The sequence below is a fragment of the Quercus robur genome, chromosome 11 (assembly GCF_932294415.1).
Source record: "Quercus robur chromosome 11, dhQueRobu3.1, whole genome shotgun sequence".
NCBI classification, from domain to species: domain Eukaryota; kingdom Viridiplantae; phylum Streptophyta; class Magnoliopsida; order Fagales; family Fagaceae; genus Quercus; species Quercus robur.
Genome location: NC_065544.1, coordinates 25,403,041 through 25,424,673, shown reverse-complemented (window position 1 = coordinate 25,424,673; position 21,633 = coordinate 25,403,041). Strand labels below are relative to the sequence as shown.

At 35.1% G+C, this 21,633-nt stretch overlaps 1 protein-coding gene across 5 annotated transcripts; it reads right to left on the bottom strand.

Annotated features, from left to right (window-relative positions):
* Positions 1–257: 257 nt before the first annotated feature.
* Positions 258–20,684, bottom strand: LOC126705640 (probable ubiquitin-like-specific protease 2A). Of its 5 annotated transcripts, XM_050404745.1 has the most exons (18): positions 20,351–20,684; positions 18,960–19,025; positions 18,788–18,853; positions 18,482–18,687; positions 18,108–18,263; positions 16,548–16,745; positions 16,405–16,480; positions 11,995–12,103; positions 11,247–11,321; positions 10,137–10,268; positions 7,492–7,692; positions 7,336–7,391; positions 7,166–7,259; positions 6,389–6,479; positions 4,006–4,125; positions 1,715–1,977; positions 1,546–1,615; positions 258–1,034 (listed from the first exon to the last, which is right to left on the bottom strand). In XM_050404745.1, exons 1-18 carry the CDS (start codon positions 20,514–20,516, stop codon positions 459–461), a joined length of 2,721 nt encoding a protein of 906 aa, XP_050260702.1. In that variant the 5' UTR covers positions 20,517–20,684; the 3' UTR covers positions 258–458. The 5 variants fall into 5 exon arrangements, with proteins under 5 accessions (XP_050260702.1, XP_050260699.1, XP_050260700.1 ...); XM_050404742.1 differs by having other exon boundaries at positions 1,546–1,977; positions 20,351–20,682; XM_050404743.1 differs by having other exon boundaries at positions 1,546–1,962; positions 20,351–20,680.
* Positions 20,685–21,633: the final 949 nt, after the last annotated feature.

The window sequence follows — 21,633 nt, the reverse complement described above, 5'->3', positions numbered from 1 at the left end:
AGAGAGATGCTGGAGGCAATATCCTGGGCTTCAGAAGTGGTTGCCGCGAATGAGCCCCAATCAGTCAACAGTGGTGGAGGCAAAATTATTTATCTAAAATAAAGTATGGCAAGTAATCTGATCATGTCATCCATAAAATCCTAGAAACAATTTAAACCAGAAGAAAAAAGAAAAACATTGAAGTGGAAAGTTGAGTTCTCATAGTCAGGATGGCAAAAGTCAGCCAATCTTATAAAAACTTGCTTTTTTTTTTTTTTTTTTTTTTATCTGCTGTAAAAACTTGCTATTAATATATTACATGAGAGCTTTGATATCAATCAAAGTGTTGGGATGACAAACAAACCCCTTCATTTTATCCTATTGAGTGAATTAAGGTGGAGGAGGGCTCTATTTTCCTATTTTATATACTTAATCCTACAAACTCTCAGCTAATAACAGTAAGACTATACTGAAGGCCATCAATAATGCAGTTGTTTTGACAGACTTCTTGCAAACTGTCTTTTACATTGTCGCACACGCTTCAGTCTTTTTTCAACTTGCTCTTCTTCTAATTGCCACTCTGGATCTTCATCGCTTGATGGTGAAATATTCTCTTTAACATTAATGATTTCAACTGAGTCAACCTCTTGATCAGACAAGGAAATAATGTTCCGTTGATTGGAGGGAGAATTTTTACTTTCATCTTGATCGTACATGTCATTTGCCTCTAGAGAATCCTCAACAACACAAGCCATGAGTTCCTCACTTGAGGTTGAAGAAGATTGAGGTTTATCTGTTTTCTCCAGATGGTTCACTCCCTCAGTTTCTGGAAGCAAATACTGGGATCCACCGATGAGCATTCCAGAAAGTGAGTTCCCTTCATCAGGTTTTCCAAGATGCTTAGAGAATCCCTGCTTCCAAGAAGTCTCCAACTCTTTAAAATCTTTGCCAAAACATGATGTTGAAGGTAATTCAGAAGCAAATACAGCCTGTCGCTGACAATCTTCCACATCTAACAGTGACTCAGCAATTTGCTCACAGATTTCTTCACCTTCCTGCTTTCAAGCAAATCATAATACAAGTAATTTAGTTGATCTGACAGTACTCTAATAAACCTGAAAATAATTCCATTAATAACTTAGATCCTGTTACCAAGCATGTCGGATCTCTTAGTAATTTTGGTACAAATTTCATGGTCAAAGAATACACAACTTGATGAATCTAAAAATTGGTTTGGGGGCCCCTGCACACTGGCTCATTGAATGGTATGTTAAGGCCTTCATGGATTTTAGAATGAAGATCACATGATAAGAGAAGTGTAGAATCATCTGAAATTTTGGAGTGGCACATATTGCAATACTACTACATAACACCCAACATTTGGCCAAAGTCCCATAAAAGTACTCCATTTGAATGTGTAAGCATGCCGTGTGTGTTTGTAGGTAGTCTTGTAACGTTTCCTACCTTTTCATTACAACCATACACTCTAAAACCAGCAAGACCAAGTGGTATATTTGAGGACATAAGAAGAAGTTGCTTCTAGTCAGTACATGATTTTTTTATTACCTCTATTGGTGACATGATGCTCCTCCCATGATGATCTGCAGTCTTCTGATAATTTCCATCAGAAAATGACCTGCCAGTAGTTCCAGGCTCAAAAACCTCCCTCAAAAAAAATCCTAATTCTTTAAAGTTCTGTACTCTTGGAGGGGAAACAGCATTAGATATTTCAAACCTCTGCTTATCATCAGAACCAAAGAATTCTCCATGACATGAATTTGCTGAAATGCATGTCCCCTCAAGAAATTCTACTCCAATTTCGAGAAGGTTTGTGTTAGTTTCTTGGGAGTGACAAGGATTTTTGTCATTACAATCAGCTAGCGGAGCTTTCTTTGAATGATCTTCAAGGATTTCATAAATTAACTTCCTGATACAAGCACGTTTTAAAGAAGCCTCTTCTGGTGGAAACCACTTGACATTAAGCTGGAAAAATATACACTGTTTGTGACCTTGCTTAAAACTTACAAAAGATTCTCTATTTTTAATAAGTAATATAATGCTTTATTGAGAATGAAATGAAAATGATCCCTCATATACACAGGAAGTGTACTAAGGATGTAAGTATGCAACAAAGCTAAAAAATGTAAAAACAGAAATCAACGAACACTTATTTGGTTATGATGCAATAGTCAAGCTTCCGGAATGTATATTTATAGAATCGCTTTCTGCTTTTTCATATTCTTTTTTTGCTTTTTTGTAATTTGGCCACTTTATGCCCCTTTTTTTGGCATAAAGTAGTCCATTTTCAATAAATTTATTCTTAAGTAGATAAAATAAAATAAAAAATGAAATCATCATCAAAAACTTCCTTGTCACAATGAAAAAAAAAAGCTTTTAAATAATGTGATACCTTTACAGCAGGGTATGAAAGTCATGGATTCGTACTGCCTTTTTTTTTTGGCTGGTGGGCAGAGAAAAGAGGTATAATAACATCAAAATGCTTAGTTATGCAGGAAGTGCAAGGAAAGATTTTTTTTATTATTATAATCTTACTTGATTTTGGAGTCCATTGTATTTTTATTGGTCAACTGTATTTTGGGTATTAGTATTAATAGGGCTATTAGTATTTTAATTTAATTTCCTAGAGTCAACAGTATTTTTTAAATTCAATAATTGGTATCTCCCAAGTCATAGAATTAGGTTCCCTACATCTATGAGAATTAGGATTCCTTATATTGCTTAGAATTGGATTTAGTAGTCTACATAAGCAAAGCATTATACTCCTTTAAAAGGGGCTTATTTTGAAGAATAAAATTTCTACTGAAATCATCCCAATGGTGTTGACTCCAAGAGATTTTCTCTTGCTTGGTGCTAACTCTAGGCAATCCTAGGTGTTTGACCCCTAGGTTCTCTACTATTATTATTATTATCATAAATTTTCTTATTACATCATTTCGGTTTTACCTACATCAGTGAGCTTCCTAAGTCCTTAGCAATGTAATTCTCTTCAAGAAAAATAAGTTAATTTTGTTAACAATGAGTTTTACTTCAGATGGCACCTCATTTCTCCTTACAACATAGGATGAAGGGTTCGGTAATAGAGTTAACTCACCGGGCGCATGTATGTCCATTATTTCTAAGGTGTCTTGAGCGGTTCTACGGGGGCTAATTATCCTTGAAGAAAAATATGGTGTGCTAAGGTGCGTCAGAAGATCTCATTCTTTGTTGAGCAGCGGCGTTGGATAAAATCCTAATGGTGGTACCACCATATAATGATTATTGTTCATTCTTTCTATAGTCTCTATAGTGTGTTAAGGTGCCTCTGATTGCTTGGGTAGTGTTGGATAAAATCCTAACAGTCAATTATCTTTGGAACCGCAACATAATCATTATAGGTTAATGTTGCATGTGCAAGAATAGTGGGAAATGATCATCTTTTTTTTTTCATTGTAAAGTGGCAAGAAATATATGGTCCCTTATATTTTCACTATTTTGATTGTCTTGGGCTATGCCAAAGACTCTGGTTCAACTGTTAAGTTGTTGGCAAGGGAGATTTCAAGTCATTGAAGCTACAAAGCTTGGATTGCTGCCCCATTATGCATCTTGTGGACAATTTGGAGAGAGCAAAACAACAGAACATTTGATGGTTTATACTCAAGAGCATCCAATTCATGCCATCAAGCAGTCATTGTTTAGATATCTGCTTGTATGGACGGTAGTTTTAGGCAGCATCACCTCCTGTTCCTTTTTAGGGTATTTAGGTAGCTTGCATTTGACCGTGTCATTTCCGATTGTGGGAAATTTTTCTATTATGTATACTTTATTTAATCTGCTTCAAATTAAATTATTTTTACTTACCAAAAAAAAAAAACTCACCGGGTGCATGAGCGACTTACCAATAAAAGAAAAGATGTCACATCCTATTGTCTTGTGAACTTGACAATTATTAAAGATAATACATTAAAATCAATAATAACATGATGATATTCTCACCAAATGTTTGGGAAATGAGATCAGATCACTTACAAATTTGGTGGACATTGTTATCCTAAAAGGGTTGAAGTTAATAGGTGCTTCCTCCAAAAAAAGTTCCACATAATGGAGTAGAAAAAGACCACAATCAAATGAATTTTCCTGCTGCGGTAGCTGAATAAAAAAATGGAACAAAAAGTGAAAAAACAATAATTTTCACAAAGTCTATAAAAGCTAAGAATCATTGATAAAATGAGAATAATTTTAACAGATGCTAAACTTCTGTATGTTACAAGTGGACTGGCTTTACAAGACAACCTTTAAGAAGGGCTTAGGTGATTCAATGTATGTACTAACAAGAAGAAATAATTATAGCTTATGCAGGAAGGGGGAAAACGGGAAAGGAAATAAATGGAATGCAACTTTAAGGGAGAATGCCCCACTTTATTCCATTCCCTTACAATGTCAACTTTTGGTTCCATGCAAAATTGGGCAAAATCAGAGGTAACAGAATCAAGGAGGGAATTTTGATAATGTAACATAATATTAAATAATGCATATTATTTAAGGAGGGTGATAATAGGCTGCTGATCCAAACAGTCACCACTCCCTCCTTTTAAATAAGGTTACTTGCCTTTAATTGTGAACATCCAAAGAAGAGAGAAAATGCATGATTTATTTTAATTTTGCATTTTGTTTGGACAGCAATTGAAGCATTCTTATTGGTTGCCATCCAAAATAGTTCAAGCAATGTATCTTTCAGGTAGGAGTTCCTTCACCACCACAATCATGCCAAAACCAAATTAGTGTGCTATCCCTCACTGAGAGTTTTATATGTTGTGAAAAGGTATCCCCCCCTAAAATTCATCATATTTGGAACAAATGCTACGCAGTCAAACTTCCTTTGATAATTTATATTATAAACTTATCCCAAAAAAAAAAAAAAAACACAGTAAAACCTAATCCCTCTCTCCTTAAAACCTACATAGCCATTTACCTAGCAGCACTTGTCTAGATGTACTAAGATTACGAATCTTCAGCTCTCCCTTCTTCAAAGGAGAACAAACAAGGGTAGCGTACTCTCAATAATCAAAGTGAACTTCCCTCCCTTTGAATGATAAAACTTCTTCCACCCTATAAGCCTTTGCCCATTCTTTCTATAATAGAATTCCAAACAACTCTTAACCTTAAATTTGGAACCCAATGGCAATTCAAAATATGCAAGCTGGCTCTATTACCCTTCTCACAAATCCCACTGACACTAATTCACTTTTACTCAGATTAACCTTTAGGCCTAGTGCTGCTTCAAAACAAAGCAGTACATACCAAAGGTACCTGCATTGAGTTCGCTCACTTTTCCATTCACCAATTGAAGCATTGCTAAGAGAGAATTTTTATTATTTTTTTGATAAGCAATGATATTATTTTTATTAATATCAAAAAGAAGGCCCAACCATACAGGAAGTATACAAAAGGGGACCTTACAACCAATCACATATATTACATAAATCTAGCAACTCAATAACAGACCATAAGGAATGACTGCAAAACTGACGTACAATCCAACAAAGTTCTAAAGAAAAATAATTTGAGATCAAACATAATTCTCTTAGTATCTTCAAAACTCCGGTTATTCCTGTCCCTCCACAAACACAACATCAAACAATGCGAGGCAGCCATCAAACAATGCTTGGAGAGAATTTCTTGGTTCTGAAGGAATTGATATAACTTGATTCCCAAGCAACAAGCACATCCTAAACTCTCACTAATTCTAGAATACTTAACCAGGCCTAGAGTTTCTATGCAAATAAAATAACTAAACTATCTGACCTTTTGAGGCATAGTGCAGGCTTAGGAAGTTATTTGGTGGACCATGCATAAAGCCATACACTAGGGCTTAGTGATTGCATGATATAGTAATCAAAAAATATAATGGTGAACATAATTTTCCACACCTGGATTTTAAGAAATTCACAGGTTGACAACCTAAATGCACTTCTGAGCACAAAACTCATATTTGTTTCCTTAATCTGTAGAAAGTATTTCACTAGGAAAGCAACCATGATGTAAAAGTATGAAGGGTGCTATGGACAACCATGGATGATTCATAGCATGCTTTAGAGCAGTGACACAAAAGCACCAGCGCAGCTTATGGAACTGGAGACACAGTAGAGTATTCTTCTGGGGAAAAATTAAGATTTGAGTGTGAGCTGAATAAAGTTTTTTTTTTTTAAGAAGTTGGATGGGATGCACTTCTGAAATTATATGGGGGACTGCGGAGGAGAAGAAAAACCAACTTTGTTAATCATTTCTAGATATACAAACAGCATAAACCATTCTGAAGAAAAGAATATTTGAGCACAGCTCCATTAGTGTGATGCTCTTCTTCAGAAAATGGCATTTATAGATATAAATAACAGATTAAGCAAGGCAATACCTCAAGTGAAACAAATCGCAAATGTAAGAATTTTGAAGAAACCTCTGCTGCTGTCTGACCATGCCTCTCTTTCCACTCTTCGCATAAGTAGCTGGAATTTCATCACAAACAAATGAAGCCGGTCACTGTCCGTATTAAAATAATCTAGTTCTCTTATTCTCAAATATTTGAGACTAAACGACTCATGAAGCTAAATAGTTTCTGAACTTCTCAAAGAAACTACGAATCTATGCTATAGCATTGGTCCTTCCCACAAGCCAATTTTGGCCTCATCAACAAAATCTCTTGGGACTGAAAAAATTTTAAAAATTAAAATAATAATAATAATAAATAATTTAAAATAATTATAAATAAATAAAAACACATACACACACAAAAGAAAGGCCAAAATATTAAATTGGAAAATTCATAATTTACATTCTGCAAAGAAATTGATTCTAATTTCTCCTTGTCACTTTAGGATTATTTTTATTCATTGCACTTTTAATTTTCTTTTTTTCTTTGAGGATTCAATCTTGTATACTTCTGCACTACAGTTGCAACATCCATACAAAAATGAAATTATATGGTAAACATGGACCTAGCCAAAAACATAATGACAACAGGTAATCAAAGGTGAGAAATCTAATAAAAAAAAAAAGGTAGCATAACACCCAATGGGTTTTAAACCAACCCACAACCCCCCATTCTTATGGGAAGATAGAGTGCCATTTGAGCCAAAGCTCATTCGCATAAACGAAGGTAAATAGTTATGAACATGAAATGCAGGCAGGCTACCTTTGAAAAAGATTTTTGAGGCCTCTGTGACTTCCTCTAATAGAATCCATGTGCAAGATGCAAGGTACCTTGGGCAAGTTTTCAATGTCTTCATCTGCAAGATGGCTCTAAATTGAATATAGGGATAAGACTAGAAAATATAACAGAGTGATAATCACATAAGATCTTGCCTTTGAAATTATCCACTTCACCAGGGTAACAGATGACAATCAAACTCCAGTGAAGACTGCCACATAGATGCATCAACAACTCAAATTAGAAAGCAATACAATAAGAGGTCATTCTTCAACAGTTCATGCAAGTTATCTGCGCAGCCACTGTCTGACCTGTAGTTTACAGGAATAAAGATGTAATCCTTTGTAAAAAGATTCACTTTCCTTGTCCATTTACGGACACGTTGAAATGCTGCCCTGCCTTCACAAGCACTTGAAGGATCTTTGTCAAGATCAGCAAGCTTCCGAAAGAAAAAGCTATTGAAAAAGTGGTACCTATGCTCTTCCCCAGGTTGAATTTTATTCTTCAAATGTCTGAAACAGGTCAGATTTCGTAGATGGTATCGTTTAGCATTTAGAAGAAAGAGCTACATTAAACAACTATTTATTGAATGTATTAGTATGTGCCTTAAGGGGGAAAGAACCATTATACTAAACTCACAAGATAGCCAATTCATAAATTTTATCAGGCTTCAAATAAATAAATATACCAAGGAGAATCTTTGTTAATGTATACACGTGAACCATTGAAACAATTTACTTAGTCATAAGATAACAAGACATTCCTTATAAACAAAATGCCTATGTTCATCTTTTCTTCCAACCAAAACTGAAGCTGATTTTCTTTACTTAATTTCTTTTCACATGGTTTATATACTTTGCAGTTTGTAGTTGATGACATAAGGTTCACAAACTGATGCATAACAAATTAATTAAGTTTGAGTTTCTAATTCCCGACCATACTACCAGACAATTTCATTAAATACTGCCTCACCTAGGAAGAATGAACACAGACGCAGAACACGGGCGAGACACGATATAAACATTATGATTGAAAAACTAGGATACAAGTATAAAACAATAACATGACAATTTTAGACCATTTCTGACCATATCGGACCCATATTGAGTCCTATTTCGGATTATTTCAGACCAAATCGAGCCGCAAAAAATCGCCGATGGACGCGTGTGCAGCCGCATCCACACAAATCCGAGTCAAGTGCACCGGCCAAAACGGTGCACCCGTGCTTCCTTGATTTGATTTGAGTAGCTTGATCAATGGTTCAAAATTTTGCTGGGTAATTAAAATCCATCTTTTGCCTCTCTTTTCAAATTTTCACTTCACTGTGTCAAGATCATGTCTCTGGCGTGTTCCAACTGTGTCCAAAGATATATTTATATATATGTGTGTGTGTTTCATCTGGGCATGCATATGTGTGTGTCCCCAGCAGATCTGTGTCCAATATGTGTCGGACATGGACACAGCAGAGATTTTGGCATTTCAGCACTTCCTCAAACTAGCTTCCTTGCTTTCAACTCTAACATTACCCATTCCAACTTGATAAGAAAAAAATACACCTATTCAAAAATCATTTCTTAGGCCCAAGGCACACTGCTTTAACTAAATCTTACCACTCATGCATTTAGCTTTCTGTCATTTTTATTAATCAGAATAATTCATACGAACTAAGGGGCTATTATATAGAACATCAATCAGCATTATTATAAGAGATTGAAATGCTTAAAATTTTCACTAGGGGTGGCTAAATATAATGGTGACAAAAGCCTAAGGTCATAATAGAGGTGTGCAAAGAAAAATCTTCCAAAAGAGGACAATACATAAATCAGCAGAGTTCATAATTTGTGATTGCTTTTGCTTAGACTCATCATGAAACAAAAAAGAAAGCCTTATTTGGTAACTTTAATTTTGCCTTTGTAATTAAGAAGCATTCACCTTTCCTTGTCCTGAATTGTTTTCAAATGCCTTAAATTCTAACATGGGTGAAGGACAAGAGATGTGAAAGAGATTGGGATGGTTAAATCAAGAGCAGGGGAGGTTTCGCATACTAATATCAACTGGTGTCAAAGCCCCACCACTGTTAAATATTTGCTATTGCTTAGATTCATAGCTTCAAATGCTAAGCAAGGACCCCTACATTTGCTCCCATATCTTTTAAATATTTCATTGTCATGCTCTCCGTTGATAGTCCTAATCAGACTCCTAGGTGCCTACATAGTATTTTAATTGAAAATGCTACAACTTCTTGACTAGTAACCCTAAATCGCAGCTCCAAGATGAAAACTTCATCATAAGTTATAAGCAGCATTAAAGAGACAAAAATATTGCAAAAAAATATTACTATTTTAAAACCCAAACAAAAAATAGATAAGAAATATCTTTTAAAGCTATGCTATATGGTACTGACTGTTGGGGTATTAAAAAGCATGTTCATAAAATGAGAATATTAAGATGGATAGGCTAAAGTACAAAGAAAGATAGGATCTGAAATGAGGAAATTAGCTTCAAAATAGGGGTGGGCATAATTGATGAAAAGATGAGGGTGAAGTGCTTGAAATGATTCAAGTCAAGGGAACCACAAAAAAAAAAAAGGGTAGAGGGAGACCTAAAATAACCTTAATAGAAGTAGTAAAAAAGGAGTGTCAAGTAAGAGACAGAGAATATGACTTTGGCTAGGATAGAATGGCGGAATGCATGAATCCAAATTTGATTAGTCTGTTGAGGATCCATAGCCAACCTCAACGTTTTGGGACTATGGCTTGATTGTTGTTCTTGTTTATGTAGAGATCTTGCACATGAATGCATACGAACAAACCACTTCTCATAACTTTAAATAGCATATACGATTTGATCAAGGCCAATAAAATAAACAAATAAATAAAACATGGCCTCATGAAACAAAACTATAGTGATTCAGACACATTCACCATAGCAAAACCCTTGGAACATTTTCACTTACTTAATATAAAAGTCAATGATAGTATCATTAATGAACCTCTCTGGCTGGAGAAGCTCAATGTCTCTCTTACTGATACAAACAGCATCAGGATCCCCTTCTGGATAGAAAACATCTTTGAAGGGCTCATCAAAACTGAAATTTATAAAATTAAATCAGAGCATAGAAAAAGAGGGGGAAAAAGAAGGCTGACACTGAACATATAATCATGATCAACAAGTTTATGAGCATGAACAAAGTTTCAATTATCAAAGGGGGGCGTTGGGGGGGGGGGTGGGGGGTGGTGCGGTTTGGGGTGGTGGAGGAGAGAGAGGAGCAAGAATGAACTTTCATCCAAAAAGCATCATATGTACAGGTGATTAAAATTAATTACATATACATCAAGAGACTTAATTCGCATTTGGAATCACAGTTTGCATAGCACTGAATGTCCATATATCAGCATGTGTGTGTACTTGTTAAATCATGCACCTAATCAATGAATAATTTCCCATTTTTCCAGAGTGATAGAAGAACCAAACATATCATAATAATAATAATAATAATTAAGGCAGGGAAAGGTCAAAAAAATTGGCTGGGATAATATTTGTTCACTTGTGGGTAGTGCTCCAGTTTTTGTACTTTTACTATTGTACTGCTGCTACAATATTATTGCAGTAGATCTAGATTTCTGAGTCATTACTGATATTCAATGACTTTTTGCACATCTCACTCTGTAATTCACATGCTCTGTTGTTTTTTTTAAGCCTCTCATATTTTCAATAACCAAGTTCAAATCAGAATATGCACATGTAATGAAATAAACCATCTAACCTATAAAACCACAGTTCACTAGTAACTTGAACAACTCAAGCTTTGTCAATATAAATCCAGGACAATTTGACATTATAATTTAAAGATAATTAACTTATTGTTTAGTCAAGAGAGCTATAAATGTTTTGACCTTCTAACATGACTACAGCGATTTATGAGCAGCAGCAGAAGGATGAGAAAGAAGGCTGACTCATAAAACTCGGGAATTATAGTAAGTAGATTGTAGAAGACTACATAACACCAGAAACCATCTAAACTGGCAGATGATAGTGCAAGCATATGTGACTTGCTTTGACTTACTGAGAAAGATAATTCTTTGAAATGAACAAGTTATTCTGCCCCAAGAAAGTACGTTCTTTACTTTCTGAATCAGTACTGCAAGCAAATAACACAAATTATTAAACAATGTGAATCAAAATTATTAAAGAAATGCTGTTTTAATAGATAAGTGGAAGTTCTTTGAGGAACAGGAAAATGTGCTTGAAAATGGATGTACGAACAGAATGAAAGCCCATGGGGAAAAAAAACCATGGAAGCTAACTCACATCTTTTCACCAGAAAAACAAAGTCTCATCTTCATAAGAAAGATATGAAAAGATACCAAATGGCATATAACAATCAACTTCAAAATCTATAACTAACCTATTCTGTTATACAGTGGACCAACTAAAGAAATGAAACAGTTCTAGTTTATAAAAAACATGAACATTTCAGTTACTCAAAAAGAAAACTATAAATTACCGATTGTCCCAAAAGAATAAGTTATTGAGGTATAGTAAATTTAACCATTTAACCATGCAATTCTAACACTCTCCCTCATGTTTGGGCACAAATTATTCTTTATAGGTGAGGCCCAACATGTGAGAATTTAAATGGGAGGTAGAGAGATAAGAATCGAACTTAGGACCTCTTTCTTTGATACTATATCAAATTACCAATTATCCCAAATGCTAAAACTAATAGGATAAGGTAAATTTAATCATCTAACCACACAATTCTAACAAAAACATATTAACACAAAATTACTAAGCCAAAAAGAAAAACTCACTCAAAAATAACATTCCACATATTCTTGTATCTCACATCCAATGATTTGATTGCTTCCTCTCCAATGGACCAATGAGGGTCATTAGTTGCAAATGTCAAGAGCTCAACTCCTGCATGCATTGGGGCAGCATAAAGGTAGATAAATTATCTATTCAGACATATTCACTTAAAAATCCAGTTTCAGCAAAGGTAAAACAATTTTTAGTGAAAAGTGGAGACATATCAAGTAGAAATCTAACTTACAGTAACATAAGTATTAGTCAACACATTTTTACTTGCTTTGTATAAAAAGAGTCATAGACACTTCTTCCAATCATTCACAAAATGTATTACAAAAATAAAAGGAAAAAAGAAAAGAAAAGTCCATTACATAATTTGAAGGCAGGGATATTTGAAAATGATAAAAAAATCAAAGCAAGTTGGAAGTACCCATGGTAGCTTATGGAGGAGTATTAGCGTGGATTGGGATAGATTTGTAAGCTATGAGCAGTTCAGGATAGGGGATGGTAACCTAGTGAGGTTATGGCAAGACAAGTGACAGGAGAATCAATTTTTAAACATGTACCCAGAACCGTATGCATTTACAGCTAATAAAGATGCCTCAATTAACTCTTTCTTGGAATGTCAAAATGATGGGAATGCAAGCTCTTGTAATGTTAGGCCTATTAGAGATTTTAATGACTGGTAATTGGAGCTAGTTGATTCATTTCTTAATATACTGCACTCCAATATACCAAGAGAGAGGGCCCTGAAAGAATTAGGTGTTGGCTGAATGGTAATGATAGCTTTGATGTCCGTTCATTCTATGTTGTTTAGTAAGGCTCGAGTGAGGTTTATTTCCCTTGGAAAAGCATTTGCTGTGCCAAGGTTCCAAATAGGGCTGCATTCTTTGTGTGGACAACAGCCAAGGGAACAATTTTGACATGCAATATTCTCACGAAGAGAGGAATCATGTTAGTAGATTGGTGGTCTATGTGTAGGTGCAGTAGTGAGATCATTTTATTGCTGCATTGCGACATAGCATATGCATTGTGGACCATTGTCTTCTGTGTGTTTGGAATTCAACAGGTGATGCCAAAGAGGGTAATTGATCTTTTAACTAAATGGAATAATTGGTTTCACAAAGACTTTTTTAGTTTAGAATCTAGCCTCCCTATGTCTGTTGTGGACACTAACCAGTATGGAATACGGGTGTCTACATACCGACCGGACTCAACAGACCCGCCTTCAACTGATCCAGACTCCAACTTATCCAATAAGCATGGCAGTCGGCGGCGGTACTTGAATATGCAGATCCGATGAAGTAAGTTCAAGTGACGGGTGAGAGAGTCGAACTCAATAGACCCGGCTTGTCCGAAACTCCTCTCTTACTCCATTTTCCTCATCCGTATGAAGGTTCCTTTGTCGTCCTCCTTAATATTCCTATTAGATATCATTGATTTTGCCTCCATTCCGGTAAAATTTAAGCTTTCTCTCTCCGCTGATATAAGGAGATCTTGGCCAAATCCGGCGAAATCTCAACCCCCCACCCAAACTCAACTTTGACCAACACCCACCTGCCACCTAATGAGGCCCAATCCATCTGATCCAATGTTCCTTCACGGTCAGTAGCAAGTTCCAATCTTCCCCACCCGAAGTGTTCAAGTTGAGTCTGAGATAGGCACAAATCTAACCCATACTTATTGCTAACAAATATCTATTCTAAATATTAAAATCTAGAGTTCTGGGACAATTGTCTGTGCAAATTGGATTTAGAGATAGCTTATGATTATGTAAATCAGAATTTTCTTTTATATATTGAGTAATGTGGATTTCGCAAACAAGAGAAAATGGGTTATTAAAGTATATCAATTTTTTGACTTTCAATTTTGGTTAATGGTAGTTTGATGGATTTTTTAATAGTTCCCATGGGTGAAGACAACTTAGACAAGAAGATGAATTGTCCCCACTTCTATTTGTTATGGTAATGGAGATTTTGAGTAGAACATTTTTTTTTTTTTTGATAAGCAAGATTTTGAGTAGAACATTGTTAGGGGCTAATGATCCCATCTATTTGGATATACGGTGAGAAGCATAAAAAATAATTTGTTGATGATCTCTCATCTTCTAATTGTAGATGATACTTTAATTTTTTGCAAGACTAATCCAAATCAAACTACATTATTTGAAATGTGTTGCTCTCTAATTTGAAGTTATAGCAGGTTTGAAAATGATTTAGGAAAGTATGAATTAATGCATATTGGTGATATGCTGGGTTTTGAAGATATAGCAAATATTCTTGGTTGCAAGGTGTCAAATTACCCATGATATGTTTGCGTTTTCCATAAGGTTCTACTTTCAAATGAAGAGAAGTTTGGGAAAATGGACTAGAAAAATGGAAATGAGATTGGTAGGTTGGAAGAAGATTTACCCGTCCAAGGGAGAAACCAGTTTATAAACTTTTTTCCTTTCTCATTTTCCCATGCCTTTTGGTATTGCTACTCAAATCAAAAAGTTGTGACAGAATTTCCTTTAGACTTAAAATTCCCTCTCGGTAGTTGGACAAACATTTTTGAACCTACATAATATGGAAGATTAGGTATCAAAATTTTTGGTAATGTTCAACCATTCATTGTAATTCCCCCACATTGTTTGAATTTGTATGTGGATTTGGATTGTGCTTAAAGTGTAGTGCAAGTGCTAAGTCCCATGTCGAGTATTTAATATGTCAATTTAAGCTATATAAGAAATTAGAAAAACCTAAATTGTGACTCTGCATTTTAATATATGATGTATATGTTGCTAACACTTCCTCAAAATCATGATAAATGGTATCGAATCCAACTTGGTAGATGTTGTGTGGCTCGAAAGCAATACAACACAATGTGTGACTAAACGAGAATGGCTAGGATTTAAGTGGGAAAGATTATAATACCCTCGACTATATGGATTTGTTGTGTAAGAGGTGTGGGGAGTCGGTGGATCATCTTTTGCTTCATTGCCCCATAGCTTCTGAGCTGTGGTCCTTGGTGTTCTGTTTGTTTGGAATTCATTGGGTTATGCCATTAAAGGTGTTTGAGTTGTTCGAGTGTTGGCAAGGTAAATTCAAGCAACATCACAATATAGATTTTTGGAGAATGGTGCCGCATTGCTTGATGTGGTGTATTTGGAGGGAAAGGAATGTTAGATGCTTTTAGGGATGTGAGAGGTCCTTGCTAGAGATCAAGTCTTTTTTCTTGCATAATCTCCTTTTTTAGAGTGTGGTTTTATCGCATTTTTCTTGTTTTTCCCTTCCTGCTTTACTTGATCATTGTAATTTTAGTTCTTGATTTTTGTCCCCATAGTACATCCCCAATGTACTCAGGTTGGCTACTTTTTTCTTAATTAATAAAATTGTTTCATTACCTATCAAAAAAAAAAAAGATTATATGGATTTGTGTGTGGATTTGGATTGTGAAGGTGTTGTGCAGTGTGTGGAACAGTGCTGCTAAAAGTGCGCTTAGCCACACTTAAATCACAAAACCCCAAGTTCTAAGCACTTTGCTTGGCCAAAGTTAAGCTCATTAGTAGAAAATCCCTAAATCCACAACCTGAATAAAGAAAATTAATTCTCTAGATGGACAACCCGACTAAAGAAAATGCATAAATCCACAATATCTTTTCTCTTTGTACACAATCCTAACAAAAGGAAATGTCTTGAATCTTTTTGAACCTCATTCCAACATGTCTTAAGAAGGTAAGAGTAGGTAAACAAGTTAGTAGGCTTTTACTAGGATAACCCCCTAGTAAAGAGTATACCAGTCTGTCCACCATTGTAAGCATTTCATGATTGTTTCAACTATGAGATACACAATTTAACAACTAGGAATTTTCAAACCTATTGATAAAACAACCTAAACAAAACCTTTGTATTTTTTTTGGTTGGAGGAATTGGTTAGGAAAAAATTCGTAGGATATTTGGAATTTGGTTCCACTTTGTTTGATCTGGATTCTTTGGCAAGAATGGAATAGGAGAACGTTTGAGCATTTGGAGAGATCAAGGGATCGGCTTCTAGATCATTTTGTTGGGACTTTATTTGATTGGTCTCGAGCTTGGGGACTCATGAATAATGATTCTATTACTATGTTCTCATTGTATATAAGTTTCTGTATTTGTTTGTAATTATTTAGGCTTCTTTATACCATTTTGCATAAAGCAGTCTCATTTCCAAAAAAAATTCTTTACTTATCAGGGGGAAAAAAATCGTTGATGTGTGAACCACTAGTATTAAATACTAAACCAAAAGAATGTAGCAAGAAAAAACAAAGTCTTGTAGACATCTCAAATTAAATTTCTTAAAAGTCTTTCAAAAACTTGAGTAGTTTGATCCATTGTGATACATACAGATTACAGAATAGTTCCAACACAATTACTTTCCAAAAATGCACAAACCTGAAGTTTCTTTTGCATTTCCAGCTCCTTTAGAACCCCTTGATTTAAGATGAAGGTTAACCACAGCAGTTTCAACCTACACCCAACAAGTACCAAGTTGGACTATATGTAAGCAACAGAGAGGAAAAGTCAATGTAACTCACCCTTCCAAACCATTCTGACTCAATTTTAGTGATAGCACCAACAGCCCATTCAAAGCTAAAGATTTCCTTGAGCCCATTTACAGTTGAACCCTCAAGTTTGATGCTGCTGTTTGAAAATGTGAGCCGACATTTCGTGCAATATATATCCCCATAAATAAGAAAATCCGGGAACACATGAACAGTCATATTTACAATGTCCTGCAAATCCACCAAATTCAAAGTCCCATAAAAAATCCAACCTCTCGAAAGAAACCAAGGAAAGATGCACTTTGGAAAAAGAGTGAAATGAAACAATTTTCAGATGTGCAAGTAACTCATTCTAGTATAAAATGCAGTGGGAGTGGTAAATGCTTCATAAACCAACAAAAGAAAGGATTATGAACTGTGAATAAATTGGGGCTACAAGCCTACAATCCTAAAGAAATACCATTTTTAGATCCATATGGATCTTGCGCAGTAGTATTTGCATTTTTCCACGCTAGCCGATTAAAAAAATACTCCTCCCGAGCCAAGTCAATAGCCTTCTTCAGGCCCTCCAAACAGCCAAGTACTCGAGCATTTCTCAGTTGATTAAGGAAGGTAAGAAGGCTAGACTAAACAGGCCACAGAGGCTTCTAAAATTGGATTAAGCTTTGGGATACAATACTAGATATGTTAGCAAATGAATGGTTCTGCAGTAAGCAGATTTTATAATAATCATATATGGATAGTCCTTCCACAAAAACCTCATTTTGAAAGGGCTTCCACTAGATTCTTAGAAATCTACTATCTATTTCAAATCTAATGAAAGTCATAGCCGCAAAAAGGCTTCCCAGGTGAACACAGGTAAAAGTGCCAGGATTTCTAGCTAGTTCAGTTCAATTTAAACTTCCAAATAATGAATTTCTTATGCACACAAAATCCCTATCCACATTTGAAATGGCACATTGGTAATGCAAAGAACAAGATACAATTTTTTTTGATGACGTGGAACCTCACCAAGGTAGGGCCATTTGGACTCACCCCTAGAGAGCAAACCCCATATACACAGCCCCCCACCTGCCAGAACTGTGAATGAGGTAATACAATTATAAGTATTTTGGTACCCAAAGCACAAAATTCAAGATTACATAACAAGTTGTCCCTCTAATGTAATTCTATTGGACTACACAGAGGGTAAGAGAAGCAATGTGATGGTTTCAAGTCTCCAAAGTCCGAACATAAAGTAGACACCATATTGTTGGCAAAGTTTCTGTCATGTACTCTTGTACAAAGGATATACCACCACACTGTTGACTATCCACAAAAAAAAAAAAAAAAAGGGGAAGAAGAAGAAGATATTTAGGGGTCTTTCTTTTAGCATTTAGTTTAGTGCTGGCTTCTTCAGTAAGCTAAGATTTTACGTCCCCCCCCCCCCCCCCGGGGGAGGGAGGTGGCACAAAATTTCTATTCACATACTTTTAATCATTAAAAAAAAATCCTTTCCAAACCCCATGATTTTTCATAAACTGTCTCTTCATAGAGCTGTCAGATAACAATATCAATTGTTAAATCATAAAAATATGTGGTGAATACACTTACAATTTCATATCCACCAGAACCATACTCTGACACTTGTTCTTCTAGTGAAACTGTACGGAGTTTAGAGCTAAAATCAATTGCAGGACTTGAGGCTGAAGTTGATGAACAAGTTCCAATGTTGTCTTCATAATCTGAAGCCATACCAACTTCCTTGTTCTGCAACAACTTCCAATTGATTAGTTACAGATGATATACAAGATCTATATCTGACTTCTTGCACTTCAAAAAGAGACTTGTTGTCTATATAATTTCTCGCAGTTAAAATACTCATAGATTTTAAGTCTCTTGTTGGAAAGCAACTTGCTCCAAAAAAGAGAATTCAAGACTCAAAATAACAGGATAAGAAAGATAACTGAATTGGCATAAGCATTTACTTCAGAATTTGAAGAACTAGACAGCAGAAGGGTATCCAACCCAGGGGTCTCCACTCTTACAGTGCCATCTTCAATTGACAATTCCATAGGACATTGATGATCCGTATCACTAGCATCAATGTCTAACAATTCAGTGCCAACTTTCTTTCGCAGAGTCTTAAATCTTTGTGAAGCTACATCAAATTCCTTTTGCGGACTCTTGGTTTCTAGCACAGCCTCAGAGAAAACATAACAAAGGAAATTAGATACATTGACATTTAAATAACGAAAAAAAAAAAAAAAAAAAAAAGCATTGATGACTTATACCTTCAGCATCAATGTCAATTGGTGCATTTCTGATTTCCTTCAGTGGAGTCTTGGTATCTCGTGAAACTATGTATGAAGTATAGGAAATAAAATTAGACAAACATATTTCACACAAAGAAAATTAGATACATTGACATTTGCATAACAAAAATAAAGCATTGATAACCTGTACCTTCAGCATCAATGTCAATTGGTGCATTGTTGATTTCCTTAGGTGGAGTCTCAGTATCTTGTGCAACTATGTAGGAAGTATTGGAATGAAAATTATACAAAAATATTTCACAACACAGCATAAATACTTAAACAATGATACATGGCCTAAGAACACAAACTTTTTTTTTTGTGGCAAACATGGGTGTCTAAAGCTCGTCAAGCACTTGACTATTCCCCTAGGTGCATGTAGTCTCACCTGTCCCACAAGGCCTAAAACCACAGAAAACTGAAAGGAAAGAAATTCTAGATTTGGTCCCATTTGGATTTCAGTTTCGACATAGCCAACTCAACACCAGTGACTGTATAACCTTCAGAGCTATCCACCGCATTACTCAAAAATCCAATTAATTAGCATGAGCTTAAGATGCCCACCAGTTTTGAATTAAATTTATTGAAGGCGAGCAGCAACTTCTGTATGCAAGGTTTTCTATAGTGCCTCTGAGTTATCAAATCCACTACAATCAAAATCATTTATTTCAAGTGTTTTAATCTGAGCCTTTTATTTATATTTAAGAAGGAATGACGGATATTAAAACACTTGAAAATGCACAGTTATGATCATAGTGAGTACCATACTACCATATACCCTCGAAAAAAATACTAAAGCACACTTTTGCCCCTTAAAATTTGGATTTGTTTTCATCTTGATCCTTTACATTTCAAAATTAACAATTTGGCCCTCCATGTTTGATTTTGTTTTCATATTGGCCCTGTCATGCATTTCTGTTAGTAATTTGACTGTTAAATGATACATAAGTGGTGCCCATATGATGCCACTAACAGAATATGAAAAGGGAATCAAACATGAGGGGCCGAAATGACATTTTTAAAATGTAAAGGACCAAAATGAAAACAATATCAAATTTTAAGGGCCAATAGTTTACTTTAGTCCTCCTTGATTGAAGTTTAATTTTGCCTTTTTGTTCCTGTTTTTCTCTCCCCGATCTTATTGATCGTTCTAATCCGGGTTCTTGATTTGTGCCACTATATTACACTTCCAGTGTACTTGCTTGGTTTTTCTAATAAAATTTCTTACGTTACTTATCAAAAAAAAACAGAAACACAGAAGCACTATAGAGTTTTCCTTTGAATACAAATTAAAATCAGCAATGTACACATTTCTATGAATCTAAAAGTCTAACACAAGTTCAAACCCAACACATATACACAAACTCTATATCACATTTCCCACCATGATCACAAAACTCAGCAAAATTGTACTTAAGTCATAACCCTCCTCAATGCACATAGCTTTTCAACATTAACAACAATAATACAAAGAGTGTGATTAGAAACAAGCAAACAAACAAACTTGATAGAGAGAGTGTTTTGTGTGTTGTGAAGACTTACAGCACTGAAGGAAAGTGTACTTGGAGAGAGGAGAAGGAGGCTTGGGTTTGGGTTTCTTAGGGTTTCCAAACATGCCTAAGAACCTTTGAGAGGCTTTCTCGACTTGCTCGTCCTCTTCGGCGAACTCGAACACGTCGAATCGCTTTCCTGACGAAGACCGACTCATGGGGTACTTCCAAGTTTCAACTTCCGAGGCAAAAGGAAAATGAAATAAAAAGTGCTGGGAATTCAAATGACAGGAAAATTATTATATTTTGTTTTGTTTTATTTGCTTTTGCGTTGTTTTGTTTGCGTGTGTGAAAATCCTTCTTTTGAAAGTTTAGTGGAAAAGGTGGGTCAAATGGAAATCGGGTTCCTTTCCTAGTCAACCAATTTCAGACACTAGTCTATAGTGTAGTGGGGAAGTTATAAAGAGACTTCGGTTTGATTTCTCTCTTGTTCTAATGGGCCCAAACTGGGCCTACATTTTTTGTTACGTTTTTGGGCCTTCATTTTCAAATGGATTTACTGAAGTATTGTGATTTTTTTTTTTTTTAAAGAATATTTGCATTGTTTGATGAGTTTCCTACGCGATTTGCGTGTGTTGACGGCAATGTATTTGGTTTTTGAGAAAATAGAGGAAAAGAAAGTAATGCCTAGATTCAAAGAGTGTATTGGTTTTTTCGAATTTCTGTTTTAATAATGAGAAGTACTATGTTCATAACATTTTTATAACATTTTCGCAACAAATCATATGTGATTAATTGTTAATCATTCAAATTTGAATTTACTACTGAAATTACTTTTTTGCCCTAACAATAACAACCTACTACTTAGAATTTGTTGTGAAAATATTGTAAAAATGTTGTAGATATATTATTTTTCTATGAAAAATGATATATCTACAACATTTTCATAACAAATCTTAAGTGGAAGATTGTTACTGATTGTTATTGTTAGGGTAAAAATGTAATTTTAGTGTTAGGTTCAAATTTGAACCAATAACAACTAACCACCTGTGATTTATTGTGAAAATGTTGTAAAAATAGTGTGGACGTAACATCTCTCTTTCTTTTTTGCAATTGATCAACTACACCGAATAGAGATCGGTTCCCTCTCCAGTATAAGTGTGGTACAGTTAGACTTAAAGGGATACTAACCTAGTTGGCACAGTGAAAGACCTCCTAAACTAGTTGCACTAAATCATGTACACTCATATGTGAAAGGAAATCTTAATGATAATCATATAATTTTATTGGTAATTTCTTAATTAATAGTTTAAAATTTAGATGTAGTACATTAAG

Coding starts and splice junctions, on each gene's coding strand:
- LOC126705640 (XM_050404742.1), bottom strand. CDS start 20,516: ATGAGTCGGTCTTCGTCAGGAAAGCGATTCGACGTGTTCGAGTTCGCC. Junction 7,693..10,136: donor ATCATTGACTTTTATATTAA/GTAAGTGAAAAT, acceptor GACCTGTTTCAG/ACATTTGAAGAATAAAATTC. Junction 7,260..7,335: donor TGAAGTGGATAATTTCAAAG/GCAAGATCTTAT, acceptor GCCATCTTGCAG/ATGAAGACATTGAAAACTTG.